Genomic DNA, 25,669 nt, shown 5'->3' on the forward strand with positions numbered 1-25,669 from the left:
CCACACAGCGTGAGTAGGTTAGCTTTGTAATGTTACAAGACAAACGTTTAATGAATAAAATGTGACGACTTACCAACAGTAATATAGCGCGATTAAACCCAATCGGTCCAAAAATCCTTGAGTAGCCCCCCGCTGATAGCAAAGCGACGGAGATAGAAAAGCGACGGAGATAGCGCAGCGCCAGTTTTCCACTGCTTGGTCCTTGCTGCAACCTGCCGTACGTCGGCTTATACGGAAGCTAGGCCAACGGTACCAAGGAAGTTTTATGTAGGAACGGTACACATAAAAATGGCTGCCGCTCCAACCATCCAGGAGCGTTGATTAGAATGGGAAAGACCGTTTTATCCATTAAAATTCTGTGAGTATAACATTCATATCTTCTATAAATAGACTTCAACTTCCACCGCGACTTTTCCTCACTACGCCATTGGGGGGGCGGGACCTTGGGGTAGAACTGGTTAAGACTTGTGACTTGCACATGTGTGACTTACTCACACCTCTGGTTACTAAGTCGCTTGGATGAGTTACTAAGTTGTTTGGACGAGTTATTAAGTCGACATTCTTGCATTGCTTTTAAATGACTTAGCACTGGCATGGAATAGGCTTTCCATAGCCTAAAACAGATGCATGAAACAGCCCCAATCCTTTTCATATATTGATGGAAACTTGCGGTTTGACCAAAATCTAAGACTACAATAATCAAAAGGGTCCTTTATATATTTGCCTCATTATACCAACTCTAACCCAGTGCAAATCTAACTTATGAAGGATATCTGAAGCCTGCTTATAAATACAGATGAATACACACCAGTGCAAAATAGCCTAGCCTATCCAAGCTGCATGGAGACATCAGATACATCAGATGGAGGCTCGAAAACAAAAGCATCTAATCCATCCATTTGAGACAATTCACTCCTCACTGTAAAGAAAATACCCCAGGCATTAATCTGAAGAAACCCATTTGGTTGCCTTTTCCTAGCTTAGAAAGGAATCACTGCAATGTTGGGTTTAGAACTATCCCAGCTTCAGTCCATGGCCAGTGACTTACTAGTGCACCTACCATATTAAATCCATCCAAATGGAGGAGCACCCTCCCACTGTGGTCTGCAGCCGCAGACTCAAGTGCTCGTCATCTGTCCTGCTCGTCAGTCGCCAGCAAAGCGAAGAAACGATGATGCCCCTACTCCACCAGCTCTGGCTCTCAGATCTGGCAGCATTAACTGCTGCTGTGACATATTTGCCACTTAACAAACTTTTTCTGGTTGGTGATGGCCGAACTGAGCCGCCCGGGGACATTTCTCTTTTCCATCTGGCTTTGCCAATTTCTCCCACAGAGAATGGAATGACAAGCACATTTACATACACATCAGTATTCATTCAGGGTGTTTCATTGATCATCTATGGTTAATTGTGGGAGGTAAGGGGCGGAGTATGAGGCTCGTGCACGTGCACAACATTTCAAGTTGATTGTGATTTATAAAGGGAAAATTGCGTGCAGGTGTGCGTACGCACGGTTTTATAAATCTGATTATTTTTGTACGTACGTACTTTTCCTCTTTTGTGCGCACGTAACCTTTTAGTGTGGAATCCATGCACATTTTTACAAATGAGGCCCCAGATCTTTTAGATCTAGTTGGGGAATTCATAAGGGCCAAGGGCACCATCCAGAGCTCACCATAAGGAAGTCCAATGGATCAAGCTGAAATACACCTGAAACCACAGAACATATACAACGTGGATGAGACTGGATTTGTAATTGACCCATCCTCTGAGAAAGTCCTGGCTCCAAAAGGATCCAGAAATGTGTATCAGAACACGGATGGAAGCGGGAGGAAACAAATAACAGTCTGTGTCACAGGGAATACTGCAGGACAGACCTTACTACCATATGTTGTCTATAAAGGAAAACATCTTTACACTGCCTGGTGTGAGGGTGGCCCAGAACGTTTCCGGTTTGCCATGATAGACCATGGGTGGATGGAGAGGTTGGTGTTCAAGAACTATTTCTTGAACCTTTTTCTCAAAGAATGTGCAGAATTGTCAGACCTGACCTCTCCAAGGATCCTCGTCTCTTCCTGTATTACATCGTATTTATAGGACACCGCACAGTTCTAACAGTTATGGGGTAGTCAGCACTCTGAATAGTGTGAATTGAAAAATTAAATGAACCTGCTCAAGAGATAATACCAACCAATAATCTGTAGCTCAGACTACCACTGACCTGTAATATTCACATAGGCTTGTAGATGGTGAGAGCACCTACTCAAAGCACATAGTCATATTTTCCAGTAGAACGTTTAGCCATTTTGAGTAGCTTGCACATGATTTACATCACACTTAATTAAAAGGCCAGAATTTCCACACCATAACTCACACTGTCATAAAATCTCTTTATTTTTTTTTTTTTTTAGCATGTTTCTTACCTGTCCAGTAGCCTAGTGGTTAGAATAACAAGGGCAGTAATTCAAAGCCCAGTTAGTAGATAGATTAGATTAGATTAGATAGATTCTTTATTGTCCTTTTAGAGGAAATTTGTTTCCACAGCCTGTACACATACAAAAATTGAAAACAACATCCAGCAAATACAGAGACATGGGGGGGCACAGAGCCAGTCACAAGAACAGAACAAAGCCCTACAGAGGGGGGACAGAGGAAACAAGAGCATAAATCACAAGGGTATAAGTCCATTTTAGGTTATTGAGGGCAGTGATGGCAGAGGGCACAAAGCTCTTGCTGAAGCACTTTTTTTACGGATCAGGGATCTGTATCTGCGGCCAGATGGGAGTAGGGTGAAGCATGGGTTTAGGGGTGGCTGGGGTCATACGCTATGATAAGTGCTTTACGAGTGATGGCAGTGTCAATGAGAGCTGGGAGGTTATGAGTAGGGAGACTGATGGTCTTAGAGGCTTAGGAGTATAGTTTGTCCACTAAACTTCTTGCATCAGCTAAATGCATTCAGTTTGTCCACCAGTAAATTGATTGTAATTAAATTGGTTGTCATGGGAAATTATTTCTTGAATCTGTATTCCGATTGTCTGCTATTAGACTTTGGCAACTTAATATATTTTTATTTAAAGATGTTAAATTCATATATTTGAATGTGCTGAACCAAATGTCACACATGGCAACTAAATTATATTCAGCTTCTGTTTCTTCGGTTTGTTCTTGTGTGCTTGAACCCCTACAATCATAGTTTGTGTCTATATTATCCATTTGAATCCGTTAAATTCGTTTTAAATACAGTTACCATCTAATTGAATGAATAAAATAGTTTCAAACCATTAGCCTATCTGCTGATGCCTACCCACAAATGTATAGCAGTTTTTGTGACAATAAAGAAGCAGTTGCATCATTGCAGCTCATCACATTCCATGCCAAATGAATGCTTCATTGGCGATTTTAGACTCTTTTTAGGGGTGCTCAAGCACACCTAAATTTCATCTCAGCACCCCTAAAAAATAATAATAATTAAGCCCGACAGACCCGCCGGTACCGGATCCACGGCGCAGTCCGTGTTTGACGAGCTCTCGCGATCTCAGTTTTTAAGCTAGAGTGGAGCTTCCGGTATTAGCGGAAACTACTAGACATCCAGACGAATACGTAGGTACCAGCCATGTTATGCTAGGGGTCCCTTGACCTCTCACATCAAGATATCTGAATGAAATTGGGCTCATTAGAACCGCAAGAGTCTTAGCTTTACAGCCATGTCTGACATATGTCAGCTACATAGGGTATATGAGCTCCAGGGTCCTAAAGACCGAGTGTTCTGCATGCAGTGAAAAGATGTTATTCTCGCCTTTTTTTCTTTCCCTATTTCTGTACACTGTGGTACCTAAACAGTCATGGAATTGTAGAAATTAGGTATGGCTACAAAGCTGAGACTCATGTGAATCCAAAGAGCACAATTGCATTCATGTGTGATGAAATATGGCCTCATAGTAACCATTTTAATGTGATGACAGCATTTTTTAAAACTTGACCTTACTGTATAAAATGACCTATTGTGAGCTCTAGGATAATAACAGCCTCATGAAACTCTAGACCCAGAATCTAGACATCTAGACCATTCAGAAAATGTATGGGATGTCCAGGTACATTGAAGATAACTGGGTTTTTCTGAGCCATTTTCAGAAAATAGTGCTTGTCATCCAATCGTCAAAATTGTCAAAATCGCACGAATCTCCAATTTTCTAAAGTTATTGATACTGCATCACAGCATTAAGTTTTCTGAAGTGTTTTTCAAGGTCATGAGGTCTTCAGGTGGTCTTTTGGGGAGATTTTAACTAATGCACTTTATTATTTTAGTTAAAGTAGTCACAATGTTTCTTATTCTGATAGAATTGGGCTTTATGGTTATTTACAGTACATTTATGGACAGTGAATTGAAGCATTGGAACAAACCCTCACTCATTGGAAATGTCTGTTTTTCCATAGATGGATATACAATTTTTTTTTTCAAGAAAACAGCCAGGTTCAGGTGAGAGAGTAAGGTCAAAATGACGTTACCTGACTGCATTGCCCACAGCAACCCAATATTCAATTAGAATAATGTTATAAATTGATATGGATCAATTTATACCTCTTATTAGATTATAAATACTCTGGTTGTTATATTTGCTTTTTGGTTGACAGCACAAAGAGGGAGAGAGGAGGATAGAGAGGGAGAGAAGGAGAGAGAGCAGGATGGAGTCGGCACAAAGAGAGAGAGAGAGAGAGAGAGAGAGAGAGAGGGAGAGAGAGAAAGAACCAGGTGAGAAAGTGGACAGGTAGTCAAGACCACATAGTTATAATGCCAAGGCAGCTTCTGTTTTGCCCACATTCATTCATTGCTTGATGATATGGTGGACTGTCCCCATGTGGTTCAGAGACGAAAACAATGTTTTGTACATTTCTCCTCATATCTGCTTTGCTATAACTTGATCTTTTACTTACTTTGGAAAGTTCTGGTCATTATAATTGAGTCTTTGCCTCAGGTTTTATTAACTAACTGAGGGTCCTCTCTAAAACTAGGACCACCCAACTAATTACCGTAGGTTGCTTCTGAAAGTAACATTGTGTACCTAATTGAATTGAGGTTTGCCAAAGTGAAAGGGGTTGAATATTTTTGCAAACAGCATATTCAATTTTTCATTTTCTTAAAAAATATTTTGTGGTGTAAAACTCATGTTACTTTACTTACTAGTAATTCATTAAAAGTATTATTGTTGTAAATTAAAATATCATATATAGAAAAATATGAATGTATTAATTGTTATCCAGTGAAATGAGTGATTTAGCAGGGGGGTTGAACACTTTTGCAAGGCACTGTATGCATGTCACATTCTCATTAGGGGCTGAGCCCCCCTTAAGGTCTGATCCTAGAATCGCCCCTGGAATGCTTAATCCCTTTCATGTCTGGGTTTGGCCACCATTTATAACAGGTTTCCCCAGATGTAATTTTTCTTCTCAGCAATTCAGGTCATTCATTTAGGCTAGGCAGTACTACTGCTGCTTCCATGCAAGGCACTTCACTGCCTCTATTCAACATTAAGCTGCTGGTCATCATCTGCATACTCTACCAACATCCTTCCAGATTCTGCCACCTTCCTTTCTGCTCAAAGATGACCAAAACCTGATGATTTCAGTTGTAGTCCCAGGACGTCTCTATCCATTGCTGAGCTATCTCTGGTCATTGCTAACCATCTCTATCAACTCCTGCTCTATCCCAGGTCATTGCTGCCCTTCTCTGTCCACTCCTGATCTGACACTGGTCATAGCTGACCATCTCTATCCACTGCTGATCTGTCTCTGGTCACTGCTGACCGTCTCTATCCACTACTATTCTATCTCTGGTCATTGCTGACCATCTCCATCAACTCCTGCTCTATCCCAAGCCATTGCTGCCCTTCTCTGCCCACTCCTGATCTGACACTGGTCATAGCTGACCATCTCTATCCACTGCTGATCTGTCTCTGGTCTCTGCTGACCGTCTCTATCCACTGCTATTCTATCTCTGATCATTGCTGACCATCTCCATCAACTCCTGCTCTATCCCAAGTCATTGCTGCCCTTCTCTGGCCATTGCTGACCATCTCTCTAATCATAGCTGACCATCTCTATCCACTGCTGATCTGTTTCTGGTCACTGCTGACCGTCTCTATCCACTGCTATTCTGTCTCTGGTCATTGCCAACCAATTCTATCCACTGCTGATCTATCCATGCCCATTGCTGGCCTCTCTTTCCTTTGCTAGCCGTCTCTATCCTCTGGTGATCTATCCCTGCCATTGCTGGCTATCTCTGGTCAATGCTGGCCATCTCTCTCCTCTTTCTGTAAATTTAAGCCTCTTCTGTAATTTCAATCTTGTATTGTCAAACTTGTGTTAATCCATCACTTAGTGATTCCTGGTTGAAATGAAGCTATAGGGAAAGTTATATCTGGAAGACTAGTTTTCTTTTGTGCACACAAATAACAACTTAAGTAAAAGTGAAAGCTCTCATCTTAAATATCACTAGAGTAGAAGTCTTAAAGTATCAACTTTCAAATGTGCTTAAAGGAATAGTTCACCCAAAAATGAAAATTCAGTCATTATCTACTCCCCCCCATGCCAGCTGAAACTCAGGTGAAGTTTGTTAGTCCATACAGCAGCCCCTGAGCTCCACAGCGGAACGGCATAGAAGCCTTCTCCAAAACAACTGAAGTTACTGGGGACCTGACTTCATAGTTCAAAAAATAATGGAAATAACCATAAAATGGCTCCATGCAGCTTGTGCAGCATAATCCAAGTCTCCAGAAGCCAAACGATCCCAAAGTGACTTGAAAAGATCGACATTTACACCATTATTTAGCTGTGGGGTTTATTATAACTGTTATAACCATCAATCAACACTGCTTTCACTGCTACATCATAAATCAAACAACACTATCAATACAACATTGACTATCTTACTCAACAGTGACCATCTTACTCAGTCTTTGCAATCATGACAGTAGCAGGAAACTTTGAATATGTGGCCTTTGCATATGTATTTTCCACACTTGCAGCAAGTTGTGCTTGTTTTGCAGTCCTTTTTTGCAGGGCAGAGGTTGCATCTCCTATTCTCCTTCTGTCCCCTTGCGTTGACTTCCTGTGGGACTTCAGATTGATCAGGGCCAGATTCAGGCTGCTGCACTGCCCTTACAAGTGCTGCAGCGGCTGGTGTGCGGGGAAGGAGAGTCACAAGGGCCTTTCCAAGCTCCTCCAAAAAGAGCCTCCTCCAGTTCCTCCTGGTTGCCCTCCAGGTAGGGTTCAGCTCACTCCATATTTAGGCATTGTAGGTGGAGATATCAATGATGTTGTGGAATATGGCAACAGGCCAGCGGGTTGTTCTTGTGACCTTATCCAGGTTATCCGCACCTCCTTTGTTGGTGTATTTGTTGTTGTAGACCTCTGCAGCTTTGTGAACTGTACTCATGAGGATGACCTTCTTGTTTTTCTTTGGGATGTAGGAGACAACCGTGGTGATGGGGGTGAAAGCAAACTTGGAAGAGAAGACCTCTCTCCCTCGTTGCAATCAGAGCAAGGGGCAGCTCAGGCTTGTTCTGCCTCACAGTGCCCACCATGGTGAGCTTCTTCTTCAGGAGTTCCTGACCAAGCTCATAGGATATGAGGAAGTTATCACAGGTCACACTGTACCCTCTTAGCCCTTCTGTCATTTCCAACACAACGCGCATGCCCTGTTTTCTCTCCAGGGCTCCCCCAGCTGGCTTCCCAGTGTATACTTGGGAGTGTATACTAATTCCAAGCGTAGCTCGAACGCGCATCACAGGCTGCCCATATCTTTATCCCATACTTTCCTGGCTTACTGGGCATGTACTGGCGGAAAGGACAGCGACCTGCAGACACACAAAAATGAAAAAAATAGATATAAATAACAAATAAAAATTTTATACTGAAGCAGTGATTAGATTAGTGATTAGTGATTGGTAGTGACTAGACTAACAATAAAAAGGACATGCATATTACCTTTGAATGGAACAAGTCTTTCATCCACTGTGACCTCAGGACCAGGATTGTACATGAAAGGTAGCCGTTCCACCCATTTGTCCCAGACATCTCTGATTGCTGCCAGTTTGTCAGTGACATGGTGTGCTAGTCTTGACTCACGGTTGTCAAATCTGAGCACTGCTGATAGGGTGCGGAACATTTTCAGGCACATGGTGGCTCTAAAAATTGGTCTTCTAGTTTCAGCATGCCAAAGACTCGAAGCAGCCTCACCTCGGGACCTATACATGCCAGCCAGTACTAGAAGCCCCATGTAGGCATGTAGGTCAGTCACATCCATAGTCTTCCATTCCTGACCATACCGTTGCATCCCCTCCATGTTTGTCATAATTTTTTCAATGGCTGGAGGGAAGAAGAGCTGGAATGTGGACAAAATGTCGGATGCTTGGGAAGTAGCCAGTCTTGTAGGTCCTGGAGTCATTAGAATGGCATTTTCCACTGCCATCCTTCCTGCACCCTGATATGCTACTGAGGACCAACTGAATGTGTTATTCTTGGACATAAATGTCTCTCTTGCTGCCTGCTCCTCTTCCTCAATTCATCTCCATCTTCATCTGATGAGCTGTCATGAGAGATTCCCTCCAAGTTGTTCTCCTGCTCTGACACTTCCTCCTCTAAATCACTGTCTCCTTGCTCATCTTGGAAGAGAAGATCAAGGGCCTCTTGGACACTAAATCTAAAGTCAGAAAATCTGTGAAATGGGAGCTCAGGTACTTTTATAGTGTTATGACCCCTCAACCCCCACTTTTGAACTATGTTGGTTGCCTGGGAATTGATGTTTTTTTTTTTTTTTACATTGTATGTAAGTGCAAGTGCTTGTGCTTGCAGGTGCAGATCTCACGACAGTGTCAAGGCACCCTGTAACCTCTGTTCCCTATGTACACCATATATGACTGTGTTTACGTTTTACTCTTTCAGTGTTTCAAGATTCCGCCATGACACCACAAAGGCCTGCAGGAGCGTGCCTAGGTGGGAACCCTGGCAAATCTAGCAATATGGTGGGACAGGGGAGGGCTTGATGCTGTCACGAGAACCACCTACGGGGTGGTTCTTGTGGCAGTGTCAAGCCCCCCCCCCCAAACTCTGTTTCCACCGTCCCAATGAAAAAATATATACAAACATGCCCAATGTACAGTTTCACTATTTCAGTATTCCCCATAACCATCTTTTACTTGATTGTACTGTACCTGCTTTGAAACTGTCATGAGAACTGCCTGGTGGGCGGTTCTCGTGACAGTGTCAAGGCCCCCCCTGAATTCTGTCTCAAGTTCAAGTTCAAGTTTGTTTATTTATATAGCCCTTTATCACAAGCATGTCTCAGAGGACTTTACAGAGAATGTGCCCAGCTAGATCTAACTAAACACAATCAGTGGTGAACAAAAAGATATAGGACAAGCATAGCGAAAAACACAAGGTAGACAAGAGCAGATTGTAGCAAGACAAACAATCTACCTATTCTACAGCCTAACCTACCCGGCACCCCCAGCCTTAGACCCTAATGCACACAAGGAAAAACTCCCAAGAAAAACCTTAGTAGGAAAAACTTGGAAGAAACCTTGGGCGGGCTGAGGCAAATAGGGATCCCCCCCCCCCCGAGACGGCTTAGCGTGCAATAGGTGCCAGGCAAAACACTGACAGAATCATGGGCAACAACAATGACAGGAGAAAACAGAGAGAGACAAAAAGAAAGAGAGGCAGCATACGGCGATGAGAGGGGGCTGAGGTCAGCGCTAAAAATTCAGAGAAACAAGGGCAGCAGTCGTAATTCAGCGTCCAGGTGGGAACAGCAGCAGGGAAGAGGAAGGCCAGCACTAACGACGGAAGAGCCAGGGCAGCACCCGTCACTGCCAGGTAGAACACTGCACTGGAATCAGAGAAGAGGAGAGAAAAGCATACACACACACTGGCGCCGACGACCACTGCACCGCACCAGAGTCTGAAAAGGGGAGAGAAAACGGCTGCACACAGAACAAAAAAGTCGTTGAGACATGTCCAGGAGGGAACAGCATCAGGGATGGGACCAAGGCCAGCGCCGATGACCGCCAGGGCCGGAGCAAGACCTGTCCACTGGCAGGTGGAACACTGCACCGGAGTCTGGGAAGGGGAGAGAAGACAGCTGCACACAGAACACGCGGAGTCAGAACATGTCGGGTGGGAGCAGCAGCAGGGATGGGACTAAGGCCTGCACTGGCGAGCATTGCACTGCACCAGTGTCTGAGAAAGGGGAGAGAGACAGCTGCGCACAAAGACAACGAAAACACGGAGAGCGAAACATCCAGGTGGGAGCAGCATCAGGGGTGGGACTAAAGCCAGCACCGACGACCATCAGAGCCGGGGCAGTACCCGTCTGCTGACAGCTAGAAGACTGCACTGGAATCTGAGAAAAGGGAGGAGAAAACCAGACGCGCGCACACACACAGAGCTGTGCAAATGCAGCACAAAACCCAGACATATTTGGCCACAGACACACTCATACAGACAGCAGATATAAAGTGATTAGGCAACCAGGAGGCAGCCCTCTGCTATGTTCCCAATGGCAAATTCCTATATAAATACTGTCTAGGCTAAGGTAACAGAAAAGACTGTGTCAATCCCAAGCCAACGGTACTATTGTAAGTCGTACGGTTGCGAGAATAAATAGGTTTTGAGTCTAAATTTGAAGATTTCGACAGAATTAGCTTCCCTGACTGCAACAGGTAGCTGGTTCCAGAGATAGGGAGCTCGGTAAGAGAACGCTCTACTGCCTGCTGATTTTTTCTTGATTCTAGGGACAATAAGGTAACCAGCGTCCTGCGATCGGAGGGCACAAGGAGGAATATAAGGGATGATGAGGTCGGATAGATATGATGGTGCAAGCCCATGTAGCGATTTATATGCTAACAGAAACACCTTAAAGTCAGACCTGGCTTGAATTGGGAGACAGTGAAGGGAGGTTAGGATTGGAGTAATGTGGTCAAATTTTCTAGTTCTGGTTAGTATTTTGGCAGCAGCATTTTGCACGAGTTGTAGATTTTTAATACTGCAGTTAGGTAGGCCAGAGAGTAAGACATTACAATAATCGAGTCTTGATGAAACAAAAGCGTGTATTAAGGTTTCAGCATCTGCCGTATTTAGCAGGGAACGAATTTTCGAGATATGCTATCTTAGTGATTTCCTTAATGTGAGCATCAAATGAGAGAGCTGAGTCCAAAGTAACGCCAAGGTTTTTAACTGTGGAACTCTGGGTAATTAAGCAATCCCCAAAATTTAAAGTAAGGTCTGCAACAAGAGGCAGTTGGGTTTTTGGGCCAACAACTAGCATCTCAGTTTTGTTGGCATTTAGTCACAAGAAGTTTTGTGACATCCAATTTGTGACAGCAATTAGGCATAATTCTAGGTTTGTAAGTTGTGAACGGTCATCAGGTCTAATTGGTATGTAAATTTGAGTATCGTCCGCGTAACATTGAAATTTAATACCATAGCTGTGGAAAATTTCACCAAGAGGTAGCATGTAAATGGAGAAAAGCAAAGGTCCTAGCACAGAGCCCTGCGGTACGCCAAAGTTAACTTTAGAGTATTCAGATATAATATTTTTGTGTGAGACACAATGCGTTCTATCAGGTAAGTAGGTATTGAGCCAGGAAAGAGTCATGGATGCCAACGTAGTTCGCTAGGCGGTTTAGGAGAATATTATGATCGACAGTATCAAATACCGCACTCAAATCAAGTAAGATAAGAACAGAAGAAGAGTCGGAGTCTGAGGCGAGGAGTAGGTCATTTACCGCCTTTGTGAGAGCAGTCTCAGTGCTATGGAGAGACCTAAAGCCAGATTGAGAAGGTTCAAAAAGACTATTGCACGAGAGGTAGTCGGTTAGTTGGATAGAAACTATTCTTTCCAAGACTTTAAAGAGGAAGGGGGAGATTGGAGATTGGTCTAAAGTTATTAAGAACATCAGGATCGAGGTTAGATTTTTTGAGCAGAGGTTTAATTACGGCTGATTTGAAGGAGGAGGGCACAACGCCAGAGGAGAGAGAGATGTTAATGATGTTGAGTAGGGAGGGGCCTAATATTGGGAGAAGTTCCTTAACCAATTTAACGGGAAGAGGGTCAGATAGGGAAATAGGAGGCCCTAGCAGCGGAGAGCGTACGCTTGTAAATCATTAGGCTATCGCTCCATGCAAGCCGAAAGACCTCAAGTTTGGATGAACGCCTTTTGCGTTCTAGCTTTCTACATGCCTGTTTTTGTGCACGAGTTTCATCAGTAAACCAGGGTGTTATTCTTTTATTAATTTATTCTTTATTTGGATCCCCATTAGCTTCCACAAAGTGGTCGCTAGTCTTCCTGGGGTCCACACAAAAACAACAACAATAAAAAGACATTTTGAAATCACACAGTATCAACAAGAAAAAGCCATATAAGCCAAATATAAAGATCAGAAAATAAATGAAATGACTATACACATAAAACAATAAATAGCAGTAACCTATAATGGAAACAAAAGCAAAATTGTCACAAACACACAGCACCATAAAAACAAACAAAAAGGTTCCAAAACAGCAACAACGCAATAACAGCTATTTGAGATTCATAAATTTTTGTTTTAGTGACTTTTTGAAAGAAAATCTGTTTTTGATCTGTCTGATGTTGGTGGGGAGCATATTCCAGGCAGAAGAACCTCTTTAAAGAACAGTTCTCATCATACAATTTGTTCGTGGACTAGGTACTACCAGATGACCAGTACTCACTTGACGTGTCATATACCCATGACAAAAACCAGTATATACTAGTTTTTCACAAAAGAAGTGTGGTGTATTATTCCAGATGACAGTTTGCATGAATAACAGAAGACTAGATTTTAATTTAGCCTCCACAGTTAGCCAAGATAATCGTTTATGCATCTCACACACATTAGCATGGAAAGAACAATGAAGAACTAATCTGGCTGCTCTGTTCTGTGCAATTTGAAGTTTTTTTAGATGTTTTTCAGCAGCACTTGACCAGATGACCGGGCAGTACTCCAGGTGTGACAAAACAAGTGACCGAACAACTTCAATCATAACAGAAGGTGGAACATATGCAGAACATTTCCTTGAAATAGCAATGCCCTTTCCCATCTTGGAGACAATGTAATCAATCTGGTCAGACCAAGACAGTAAATTATCTAATTTAACACCCAGTAATTTGGTTTTAGTGACCTGCTCAACTGATATCCCATCTATAGACAAGTTGAGCGCAGTGGCGTTAGCAAGAGCATTCCTACTACCAAATACAATACATTTATTTTTGGCAATGTTCAGTACTAATTTGTTAATTTTTACCCATTTAGTAATGGTATGCAATTCGACATGTAGATTCTCTCTCAGCTCCACTAATGTTGGTGACGCACAGAACAAAGTTGAGTCATCAGCATACATAACTACCTCGGCATTTTTAACAACATATGGTAAATCATTTATAAAAATTGAAAATAAAAGTGGCCCCAAGCAACTCCCTTGTGGAACACCGCAAGATATTTTTTTGCTGTCAGAAAAACTGCCATTGAAAAACACTCGCTGTGTTCTGCCAGAGAGGTAACTCGTAATCCAGGCAAGAGCTAAAGGTGAAAAACCATAACATTTGAGCTTGGCAATAAGAATACTGTGGTCAATGACATCAAAAGCTGAAGGTTTCTTTAGACGGTGGGTTTGTGAGTAAGGGCGCAACAGAGTCAAGTGAGTCAAGTAGAATAGAATTAAAGTTATGGGTGAACTCGTCAAGGGAGCCGATTTGTTCTGGGAGAGAGGCAAGAGTTTTAGGTAGGAGATCAGCGAGTTTTGTAGTTGTGGAAGTATCAATACGGCGGATGCTGTAGGCATCAACTAGATTTGAACGCCGACAGGGCAGTTCAATTTGAAATTTAATGAGGTAATGGTCTGATAATGCCGGTGGATACGCCAAAACTACTAAATCTGAAACGTTAATACCACGAGCGAGGACCAGATCAGGAGTATTGCCGTTAGAATGGGTCTGTTCGTGAACCAACTGAGTAAAGCCAAAAGTGTCAATTAGGGACAAGAAAGCTTTGCTAAGTGGATCAGTTTTACAATTTAGGTGAATATTGAAATCACCGATAATTAGGAGTGTCTCCACTGTCCCAATGAAAAAAATACACAGACATGCCAATATAATGTTTCACTGCATCAAGATTCCCCATTACCCACCCTTTTTCTTGATTTGACCCCCTCTGGTGTACCTAAGGCTACGTCCCATTTCTTCTGTTCGCCCTCGCTCTCACCCCTTCCCCTTCTTTATGCGGGTGCACGCGAAATGTAGTGCTGTCCCAATTCAAAACTTGGCTCTGCGGAGTGGCTGTTGAGCCCTCCCCCTCTCCCTCCAAATGCTGCACTTCACATCGAGGGCTACCCACGACACCTTGCGAATCGCTCTCCAGAAAATGAAACGAAAAGATGGTGGCCGAAGACGGCAAAGAAATTCATAAATGTAAGTACTTATATCTACATGACAAGACATGCAAAAAATTACCTGTATGTCGAATATGTTATTTTAACGCATTGTGTGTAAATTCGCTACCAAACGATGTGTTATGTAGCTGGCTACCGGTAGCTAGATAGGCAACTTCAGTAATGTTAGCCCAGTGTTAGCTGACTGGAGGCTAGCTAATTTTTTAACTGGTTTTCTATATATTAACGTGTTAAATAGGCCTTTTTATGTTGTAGGGACCCCCGAGCAGACTAGACTGCTCAAAAAAATTCAGTCTGAGAGGGCCAACCAGTTCTTAAAGAAGAAGCATTCGTCCATGCAACTCTGGGAGTGAGTAAACAGTACTTTAGCTAGATAGCAGTACTTCATTTACATTGCTTAAAAGCACAAATTGCAGTGACAGAAACTGCACTTCATTTATGACCTTTTTTTCTGTTTAGGGTACTTATCAAAGAATTGGGCCTAGAGGGAAAAATAACGAAATGGGAAAACTTAAAAAAGAAATACAACGCAAGTTGAATATGCAACACTGCAATGCTACTGAGTGACAGTAAAGTTATGTATTTTATGCATCCTGCTGCAGGAGCTAACTGTCTGTAACAAAGGTTGTTGTGGTCTGTAGCTACTGTATTGAAGTTGGCATTCAATGGTATTTTCTGTGTTGGTTGTGTCATATATTGCAGGAACTCAAATAACCCAAATCAGGGTCCGGAACAGAGCAAGGTGAAACAACTGCTGCCACCTGGCAGTTTTACAGAGAAATGGATGAGGTGTTGGGAAAGAGACCATGCATGAACTATTTATGTTAAGTACTAGGAAGATTTTAACATATCTTTGTTTGTGGTGTCTTACAGGAGATCCCAGGTGCTGAGCCAGACACCCCACCACAGCTCCTGCCGCCCCTGATGCCACAGCTCCCTCTGCTCCTGCTACACCTTCTCCACAGAAGAAGAAGAGAAAAACCAACCCAGGGCTGGAGTTCCTGAAGAAGGAGTCAGCTAACGAAGAGCGTCGCCACGAGGAAGCTGAACTCAAAACTGAACGGTTTCTTTCAATATTAGAAAAGATGGTAGACAAAATGCCAGACAAGGGTGAACTGTAGATGCTGGTGGGTTACACAAATGTTGTTTTATATTTATTTATTGTTGTAATCTGTTCATGGTGCTGCTTTATTTTTAATTTAAGTTTTTATGTAAGTTCTTCACTGGTCTGGCTTCTTAAGGATTTTCAGCCCTGGTTTTGATTGTGAGCAGTTGCATCCAATACACCGTCTCTTCTTTCTCTTCATCTCCTTAAAACCCATGAGAATAGAAGGCAGAGGAGGAGGCACTCTTGCCTTCTGATCTAATGAGGATTGACGAGGAGATGAGGGGAGAGAAGAGAGGATGCAGCCTGTGCAATTGTTCACAATCAAAACCAGGGCTGCAATTCCATGCAAAAATGACAAAGTGAAGAGCTCACAAAAAAGTAAAGCGGCAAGTATTGGAGATTCTATCTGCTTTACCTGTTTGATGTGATAATTTACCTGGAGTATTTAACAGCTTGAAGGTTTGTAGCAGTTCTGATGACAATTACATCTGTTGATGTTGTTAATCTTGTAACCTATATTGGTAACAAAGTTACTATTTCCAGTATTACATCTGTGGATGTTGTTACTCTTGTAACCCATATTGATAATAAAATTTCCATTTTCAGTAGACTCAGTTGTTGTCTTTAGTAATTTGCAAATACAGTAGAAGTTTGTCAAATTGTGTAGTAGCGCTTTTTTCACTGTAATTATAGTTCTGAAAAATACTACTGTAACAACTTTAATATCAAATAATTTCTATTAAGGAATAACAAACACAACACTGAATATAAACATTTTGGCATGAAAATACATTTAAATGGAAAAATCCATCCGTGCTATCAGCTATAGAAGAGCATCCCATACACCCCTAACTGAGAGGCCATATATTTGTTCTATTTGCCCAAGTTAAATTCTGGTCAGTATGGTCACTGGTGGGAAATCTTCTCCACACAGGACCAATCAAAACTCAAGAGATCCAAAAGTGTCTCTTAAAACTTACCCGGGTTGTCAACATTGAAGGTAAATGTATCCGCCCATCTAGCACCCTGACCTCCAAACCATTATTTCCACGCGCTATTTCAATGTCAAACCACTGCATGTTTCAGGTCGTGTCTCCTCCGCATCATCCTTTCCTGGTGAGGAAACCGATTTGTCGAACTTTTTGTGCATGGAACACGCTTGTACTTATTTCACAAAATTTCATGAGACCAGGCTGGTGACTGGAGACATTCACTGAGAGAGAGATCTTTGTGTTGAATTACTTTTGACCAGTGGCTTCTTTATCTAGGAAGCTATTCAGAGGCATTGGTTATTAGCATCTACCAGAGAGGCAGAAGAAAGACAAAGAAAGAAAAAGAGGAGAGGCTTCAAACCTCAACAAGACAGGAACACACATTGACAAATAGAGAGTGAAGCAGAGAAAGAGAGAGAGGCAGACAGCAATAGAGAGAGGCAGGAAGAGACAGACATGCAGACAGGAATAGCAGATTTGCAGTGAGGACATTTAGTGACAGCAAATACTTTAAAGTGACATGAAGTCAGTGCAGGCTGCACACACAACCAATTTATGGGTTTCCTGATACATGGCTTTTCCACCTTTACAAGAATACAATTCCGGGGATACCAATGAATACTTGTCATGTTTTGTCAATTTCTTGACATGAAAATGGTCCAACTTAAAGATAGTAAATAGCAGGTATTGACAGCTTTGATCCGAAAAGCCCCCCCACCCCCTTTTCTGATGCTTTACTACATAATCTCTCTCTGTGTGTCACACACAGTCTCTCTCCTGCATAATCAGTAAAGCAAAATGGGATGTGATCAGTCAAGCTTTCTCTAAAGCTTTCTCTGGATGGATGGATGGATGGATGATTGAAGAGACAAGGTCTAAGTGGTTTCTGCTCCACTGGGAATTGTTCTGACGAATACTCTTTGTCTGTATCTTGTGTATTTGTGTGTGTGTGTGTGTGTGTGTGTGTTTGTCAGACAAGAACTTTTCAAGTCATGGGAAATGTCTGCATCTTCAATATTACTGTCATTTGACTTTTATTATTTATTTGGACAGAAATTAATGTTTCTTGAGTGTATGTGTGTGTGTTTACTGAGCGATGGGCTGACTAAATCTGACATCAGTTGTTTTCTTCTTTTTTTTAACAAACTGTTCCTTAGATGAATGCCTTATCCTATCCCTTTGTCTGTCTGACTTCTTTTCCAGTCTATTTCTGCACTACTGAAGCTGTTGTCTATCTTTCAAGCTATTTTTTACACCAAATTTTAAACCAGACAAGAGGCTGATCAGAGTAGTTTGTTTTCTTCATCACTCTCATGTGTATATGTTGCATATATCTCAGTCTTTCACTTATTTCATACTGCATATATTGTGGAACATTTTCATATACATACTTTTATTGAGTTTTAATTTCCTCTACTGCTATTATTTTGCACACCCTCATAATGCTGTAGGTAATTTCTTTTCATAACTTTCATTCATTTCAACTTGTAGGTGGCACATGTGTCATTTTACCATTAATAAATCAGTACCACATTCATTTTGAGACATTAGTATAATTAACGTAAACAAAAGACATCATCACTGAGAAGACGGCAGCCTCTACCGGCCTCTACACTGCATTTTACATTGTGTGCCCCCAGGTCGGATTTGGTGGGAAATTTGCAGGATTACTTAATGGCACAAAACAGGAAGAGGGCGCTGTTCTTCCAGCACAAACAGAGCTAGCTTCCAAACTTAATAAAGCTAGCTCAATCTATTTGTTACTAAAACATTTGCCAGCAAAAATATTTTTTGTCAGCACAGATTAATCTTTGCAGTTACAAACACACATTGTGATACGGCCATGATCATCCACATCAGAACAAATGACATCAGAGCTGGACAATCAGAGGTTTTAATTAATATTTGCTGTTATTTACAGAAAGGATTTTAAATGCACTCCAATTTTACATGAAGAAGTAGCACCCCCCTGCGGTTTGGTGGTTTACCGCCAACCCCAGACACTGCAACATTTTATATTGTTTATCAATATTTTATTTTGTGTAATATGTAGGCTATTGATATATTTATCGATATTATATTTTACAATTTTCCTGTGAAATGATAAAGACTGAGAACAAGAGTTAATAGAAGTATGAGGTACAGAGATGGGCAGCGCTCACTTGACGCTCATGAGACGGGGAAGGATGCTGACTAGAGCGCCTCGTATAGCCTAGGGCTGCGGTCGAATAGTCAAACAAAAAAACGTCCTATGTCTTTTCCTAACCACTTTTCCTTGACCTCGATGGAAAACGTCATGAGGTCAAGGAAAGATGTGAAGGAGAATTCATAAGGACTTAGGAAAAGACAACCGCGGTGCTAAGAGAATCTGACTGCACTTACAGTAGGCTACGTAATTATGCGACGGCGGATGTTATTGACGTGGGTCTGCCGTGGTGAAACTACAATGTTCCGAAGATGGACTACTAAAAGCGCATCTTAGATCACTTTGATCATTTTACAACAGTAGCGTAACGTTCATAGTTCGCCTATGGGTTTAACATATTGTTGAAAGTTCAAAACATAAGCATATTAGCAAGTTATGGCATAAGATGGAAAATGCTTGATAAGCAATGGTAACTTACATGATGATCTGTGTCCCTTGTCGGTCATGTTGATCGTTTGTTTTCGTGAACGGCCGTATGGTGCGTCGCTTTAAATGTTGCTGCCGCAAGGAATTGTGGGACAGCATTATCTCCTTTCCTTTCGTAAAGGATGGTCCAGTGTACACTATGCTAAAGGAGATAAGAAAGGAAGCATTGAAGCACCTTTCCTTAGCATTTAGAGAATTCGACCAGCTCTTATCATGGCTGCCACTTAGATACTTCCGGGTCATTTCACTCAGTTAGGAACCTTCCTAAGCAAAAAAGACTATTCGACCGCAGCCTAGGACTCGTATGAATAAGTAATGAGCAAGAAAATCGTACTGCAGCCTATTTGTTATAGCCTCTCTGATGTAGGTCTATACTCTAAATAAACACTACAGGTATGTCCATTTTACGTCTGTCCCTAGCACCGCCTGCACAGCTGTTCAAGAAAAATGATTTTTTTGGCCCTGTAATTATAACCTCGATTATTTGTTTAAATTCTACAAGAAATTATTATGTCAGTGCTTTTACTTTAAAATGTCACCTTTTATTTAATGTGTTACTTGGTGTTTGTTTGTAATTATGTATCCTCATTCCAAGATGTAAATTTGATCCATCACACCAAGTAATATTAACTAAACTACTGTATTGACTGTACAACCTGACAAAAGCAAGTAAAATGTACTTGGGTAATAGGAGTGAACCTGGCAACCTTGGGCGCGCTCAACGGGTGACGTCAGAGGAGAATGAGCTCTTTTTCCACCGAAACAGCAGGATGGCAGACTTTGACTGGAGGATGGTTTGGTCGCTCATTTGATGAGAAAATTCATGGATGTGGAGCCATGGGGGTAGGTTATATGCTTAATTAACTTTGCACATTCCTGTTGGCTCGTCAGCTAAAGTCAGTGTTCGAGTATTGAATACTTAACATTAGCGTTAGCTGATCAGTTTAGCCTGCTAGCTAGTTATCGTGCTCGCAAACTTGGCCCCGCAAGACACACGTGGCACACGCCGCTACTCTCTCTATAATCCCACACACCGGCGGTGTTTTGGCGACAAATAACAAGTGTTTTTCACATTTAATCCCGGGATCTTAACTGCTACTCCTGTCTATGTAGTACGCCTACAGGCGTTCGTAAACGACGCACGCAACGTGATGCTGTCAGTAAAGTTTCTGTCAGACACCCTCAAGCGCCGAGAGGAGAGAAGTGGTCGAATGAGAAAAAGTGGCAAGAAAGAGACTCATAGCTGAGCAGCAACAAGCACACTCTGTTCAGGCCCTAAAAATATACCAATAGGGACTTAAACCTATCTGGTGGGATTAGTGACTTTAGAGCGAGTTTAATTTACTTTACATTCTTTTGTCATTTTTAATGTCACTATAATATTATGAAATATTTTTACAGTAACTTATATTTCTGTGTCATCAGTATTATACTGATCTCTTATGACTTTATCCAACTCAATATTAGTTTTAATTTCTCATATATTGTAACATATAGTGAGTTTCTGATATTTTAATGATATATCACTACAATATTTTTATTGTTTTCTTTTTTAGACATCAACAGTAAGTTACTGCAGTCTAACAGTCTAAGTGACAGTGCCCTCTCAGTGTACAATAGCAGCAAGTTACACCAACAAAGCTACTATACTGGGAGGACTACTGTATTAATTGTTTTAGCAAGGTGGGTCGTCTTGATCATGTTGTGTTTTTATCGTCTTTTGTTTCAGATCAAAGAGGAGTTCAGAAGGATAACAATTCATCTGGAGCGAACCTTTTGGTCAAAATTGGACAGTTGCACTACCAAACTCCTGGAGATATTTCGGACAAAGGGCGGGGTTGCAGGCACGAAAATAAGACCCATGCTGGTTTCACTCAGCCATGTAAAGTTTAAAATTCATATAATTGCGGTCATCTTATGTTGGACTCATATACACTGAGAATAGATAACTGATGACACTTCAGTTCATTTGAACAAATTAAATATTTTTGTTGGCTTCCCCCACCATTCTCCCATCTCCTATTGTGAGAACACTTCAGACTTCAAGACACAAAATAAACATTAGTAAATGTGAGGTGTTCTCTGATAATTTGTTGGTAATATGAGCCCTGCTTAAAAGAAATGTATCCAAAAAAGAAGAAAATTCAGTCATCTAGGCTACATATCCATATACCAGTTAAAACATGGACAGGACAGCTGCTTCAGCTGATCCTGAATTTCTCTGTCTAATATCCTACAATGTCAATTTAGACAAGCGGTTCCAGAGACAGATTCAACTAAATCCAGGGTCTTTCTAGTTCTTGCACATGGGTCAGGTCAGTGTGACCAAAACCCAAAGACAGTAGAGCATCTCTCCATGCTGACAGTAGGTTTCTTGTGGCACATCATTAAGAGATTCAAATTAAGTTACACCTTTCTGAACTTGCCCTTTTAGAACACTGTTGCAGGCTTCCATTGCCAATGGCTAACATTCTGTTTCTATTTTTATATGCAGTTACATATTGTTCTCTGCAATAAATTCATTTCTGTCTGTTTAACAGCAACATGTTGAAGGCAAAAGAGATGTCATCATCCGCTGCTTGATGGAGTTCCTTGGAGAGTCTGGAGAGGAACTCATCAAAGACTACCAGGTACATTTTGAAAATTTGGGATTTTCTGATGATTATTCTGACCATATTAAACTTGTCTGTTCTCCAACCTAATAATCTAACTCTAATCTTTGTATATTAATATATTTACAGGTAAGTAACTCATGCCACTATGTGTGAGGAAAAAAACTGTTTAATTCAGTTTAACAAATATTAGGGCATTAACTTAAATTGGCATTTAAGATACAGTACCAGTCAAAAGTTGAGACACACCTTTCCATTCCCTTGAATGAGAAAGTGTGTCCCAACTTTTGACTGGTACTGTATCTGAAATGTTTTAAAAGCAAACATTTTACCTTATTCCATTTATTCATTTATGTTTTAATGTATTTCTCAATCATTTTTTTATTCAGTTTTTGAATTTGTTTTGCAGTTGAATCAAAAACCCACAGCCTATCTCATGTTTTCCTCTACACTGAATGCAATATACTTACCTATTTTTATGTCCTGCTTGGAGCAAAGCATATCCTTGATAAACCCAGCTGCCTTCATACTCTGCAGTCATACTCGGACTTGGCCCCAGTTTGTGCCTCTCCATGTATTAGCATAACTTCGGGTCACAGAGGTAACAATCAGTTTCTGTAAAACATAATTAACCGGCATTGTTTGAAAAACCCAGAAGGATAATTAAAAACACTTACTGTTGTTCTGACAGTATTTTCATAGTCCCCAAGACTACCCTAACCACTTGACTGAAAAAATATTACGTCCGGTGAAAATATTTTTAACCCGTTTCCCAAGTTGCACCTCAGTTTCTGCGTCAAAACAAAACAAAGTGCAGCAAAAGGATTTTTTTGTTCTTCAAGAGTCTTTGAGGATTCTGAAAATACTAAAAAACAGAGTGTTTTTAACAACCTTCTGGGTTTTTCAAACAATGCCAGTTTATTATCTTTGAGAAAAAACGATGGTTACCTCTGTGACCCGAATGTACACTAATACATGAAAGGCACAAACTAGGGTTAACTCGGACCGAGAAATAGAAGTGAAAAGAAATTCACTACATAATAACTTACCTTTAGTCTTTATCTATGTAAAAGTAAATTAATTAAAATCAATAGTTACCTAAATACTTACCCAGCATTTAACCAATGTCTTGCTCTGAGCATCTTATTTCTGTTGCATTATTGTATGTGTAGACTGTATTAAATGGCCACTTCAACCCAGTGAATCACCTCTTGCATATTCAGGAACTTTAAAGAAAATATGTGTAGTATATTGACTTCTGAGCACTGATTCACATGTTTTTGACAGGATGTCAGCAAAGAAGCCATCAAAGAGGACTATGCTCATCATGTCTTGAAGATCTTTGTCGTCCATGGAAATGCGGCACAGGAAGGCCACACCCCTGCCCATGTGTCGATCATCATTGAGGGAAAAGAGGTTCTTGATGACTGTAAAAGTGTGGCAAAGGCTTGCCTTCTGCTCATGGGCTTTATCTATGCAATGAACTTGAGTTACCCACCAAAGTTGAAATACACATTCGAAGTGTTTCAGAAGCTCTTTCTTGAGCTTGATGTCCTGAAGATGTCTCCCAAAGTCCAGTCTTTGCAACAACAAACTTCTATCATGTGTGTTTCCACGCAAGTTTCTGAACCAACTTCATTGTGTTTAACTTGCAGTTAAGAGGAAATACTTGGTGGCTAGCAAGGAAAAACTAGTTAGAGAAGAAGTGTCCTGTTTCAAATGTTGAGCCCGAGCCCACTTTGTATGGCTACAAGTTTGTATATTCTGTTATGGCAGTGGTTACCAAACTGGCGTGTGGAAGCATTGCAGGTTGGGGTGATACAACACATTGTGAATTGTTACATACAATTGTTGAAGGAGTTCCCTATAAAAGACCTAAAAGAAAGTGATATGTTAGTGATTGCACTTAACGTTTCTTGCAAAGTTATTGCACTTTAAAGTGATACTTCTGGGCATTTCATTGGACATTTTATCTCTGTAAATGTTCTCTTCAAGGCAAACTCAAACCTAAAAAAAATATGAAAATTACTACTTTTCTTTTTCCCTGTAACTTCCCTTTAAATTACATTATGTGTCAGTGCATCTATGAGGGAATCAAGAAAATATTTAAACTCCACAAAAACCACTCCCTTGCATACAAAGTCTAAAATCTGTTTTCATACAGTAAAAAAAGATTTTGAATTGGATCAGATAGTGAATTCTGTCATTCACTGTCACCGTTGACCCTTCCAGTATTGACTGACAGTTAAAAAAGTTATCAGAAAACCAGGGAAAATATGGGCCATTAATACAATGCCTCCAGTGTGCATCTTTCTATACTCCAAGCTGGTGGTTTGTGTCCAAGGTCATGGAGTAAGCTTTGTGTCAGACAAGCGTGATGTATGCTGTATCAGTGCTTATCATTGAATCAATTTTAAAAATTGTTTTCAGTTTTCAGTTTTGTCATGTACTTTGGCCTGAACTCTGTAATTGCTACTTGTAGCTGTATTAAATAGACTAGTGCCAGCCTAGGTCTGATCAGTACAAGTGCTACTGTGTAGATTGCAGGTTGCACCCATAGTTTTGCAGTACATAGGCCCACTTCAACAAACCACATAATCTCATTTGGGTGGACAGTAAAACAGATCTGTAATTGGGTGCAGTATGAAGAACAAGAATTAAAGTAATCTCAGGTTTCCATTCATGTTTAGTCACTGTTAAGTCTTGCCATTGTAAGTGATGACTGTTGGCGATAAGAAAACAAAAGACAAAACTGTTAATCACCTAGCAAACATAATAAAGGTGCTGTTGTTTAAAAGCATTTCATGTTTTGTATTTCTTACTGGTAAGTAAACTTTACTTGAGAATTTCCAGAGTAAAAATTACAAAGAATTTCTGTGTGGAAATTGTTACCAAGCTTTTTTTAAGTAAATGTTACTCAAATAATGCAAAAATAAGTGAGTAAAATTTACTGATGAAGAATGAGTAAAATTTACTCATGAAAACAGAAATTTGTTAGTAAACTTTACAAGTATTTCTTGGTTAAACTTGATGCTTATTGGTATGTAGATTTTACTGAGAATATCCTCTGTTAAATTTATTAGGAATTTCTTGTGTGGAAATTGTTACCAAGGCTTTTCTAAGCAAATCTCACTCCACATTTTTTTCAGTGTACACCGGCAGGGGTTGAGATTTAAAATGTAAATTTTTCAAGCACTGGAAATGCTATGGTCTCATCCTTCTGTGTGTTTTTCCAAATATTTAGGCTTTAAAGGCCCGTGTTTTCAGAATTCTAAAAAAGGAGGATTGTAAATTAATTTTTGCAATTTTCTCCCTACAACACACCCGCAACTTGCGCGAGTACAACGGGCTACAGCGCACTGATAGATGTGAAAGTCTCTCCCTCTCCCCCTTTTTTCCATCCAACAAGTCAGCGCCATCAAAACGTGTAAAGTAATTTCACACATATGATTACTGACATACCTTTAGAACAACAGTGCGATGAGGCGCACAGAGACATGAAACGTGCGATAGTCTGTCCGTGGATGAACTGAAAGCTGAACTGAAAGGTAATGCGGTAACCGTCACAGCCCTAGTCAAAATATGACAAAATTATTATTTTAGGTGATTTTAACATACATGTCTGCCCCCCCCACCCCCAGACTTTTGTTACTGATTTTATGAATACCTTTGAATCTTTTAACCTCACTCAAGCAGTACAAAAACCCACACATTCTAAGGGCCACACCCTTGACTTAGTACTGTACAGTGGTCTCAGCCCTAACAACATTGAGACCAAGGATATCTGTGTGTCTGATCACAAAGCGGTTTTATTCAGTGTGGTTTTATCCCAACTTCCCATTAATCACAGTACACCTGTCT

The 25,669-nt window shown here is 40.9% G+C and overlaps 2 protein-coding genes across 3 annotated transcripts in view; both read left to right on the forward strand.

Annotated features, from left to right (window-relative positions):
* Positions 1-25,669, forward strand: part of glra3 (glycine receptor, alpha 3) — a 219,878-nt gene that overhangs the window by 79,779 nt on the left and 114,430 nt on the right. The window lies entirely within an intron of this gene.
* Positions 20,841-24,164, forward strand: LOC139911820 (uncharacterized). Its single transcript, XM_078282551.1, has 5 exons — positions 20,841-20,933; positions 21,024-21,078; positions 21,737-21,826; positions 23,096-23,380; positions 24,153-24,164. The coding sequence occupies exons 1-5, from the start codon at positions 20,896-20,898 to the stop codon at positions 24,162-24,164; spliced, it is 480 nt and encodes a 159-aa protein (XP_078138677.1). The 5' UTR covers positions 20,841-20,895.

This window comes from Centroberyx gerrardi, chromosome 3 (assembly GCF_048128805.1).
Source record: "Centroberyx gerrardi isolate f3 chromosome 3, fCenGer3.hap1.cur.20231027, whole genome shotgun sequence".
Classification (NCBI taxonomy): domain Eukaryota; kingdom Metazoa; phylum Chordata; class Actinopteri; order Beryciformes; family Berycidae; genus Centroberyx; species Centroberyx gerrardi.

What these genes read in the sequence shown, in the direction of transcription:
- LOC139911820 (XM_078282551.1), top strand. Translation starts at nt 20,896, where the DNA reads ATGTTGTGTTTTTATCGTCTTTTGTTTCAGATCAAAGA. An exon ending in CTTTTGTTTCAGATCAAAGA is followed by an intron (nt 20,934 to 21,023) that starts GGAGTTCAGAAG and finishes GATATTTCGGAC; the next exon opens with AAAGGGCGGGGTTGCAGGCA. An exon ending in AACTCATCAAAGACTACCAG is followed by an intron (nt 21,827 to 23,095) that starts GTACATTTTGAA and finishes TGTTTTTGACAG; the next exon opens with GATGTCAGCAAAGAAGCCAT.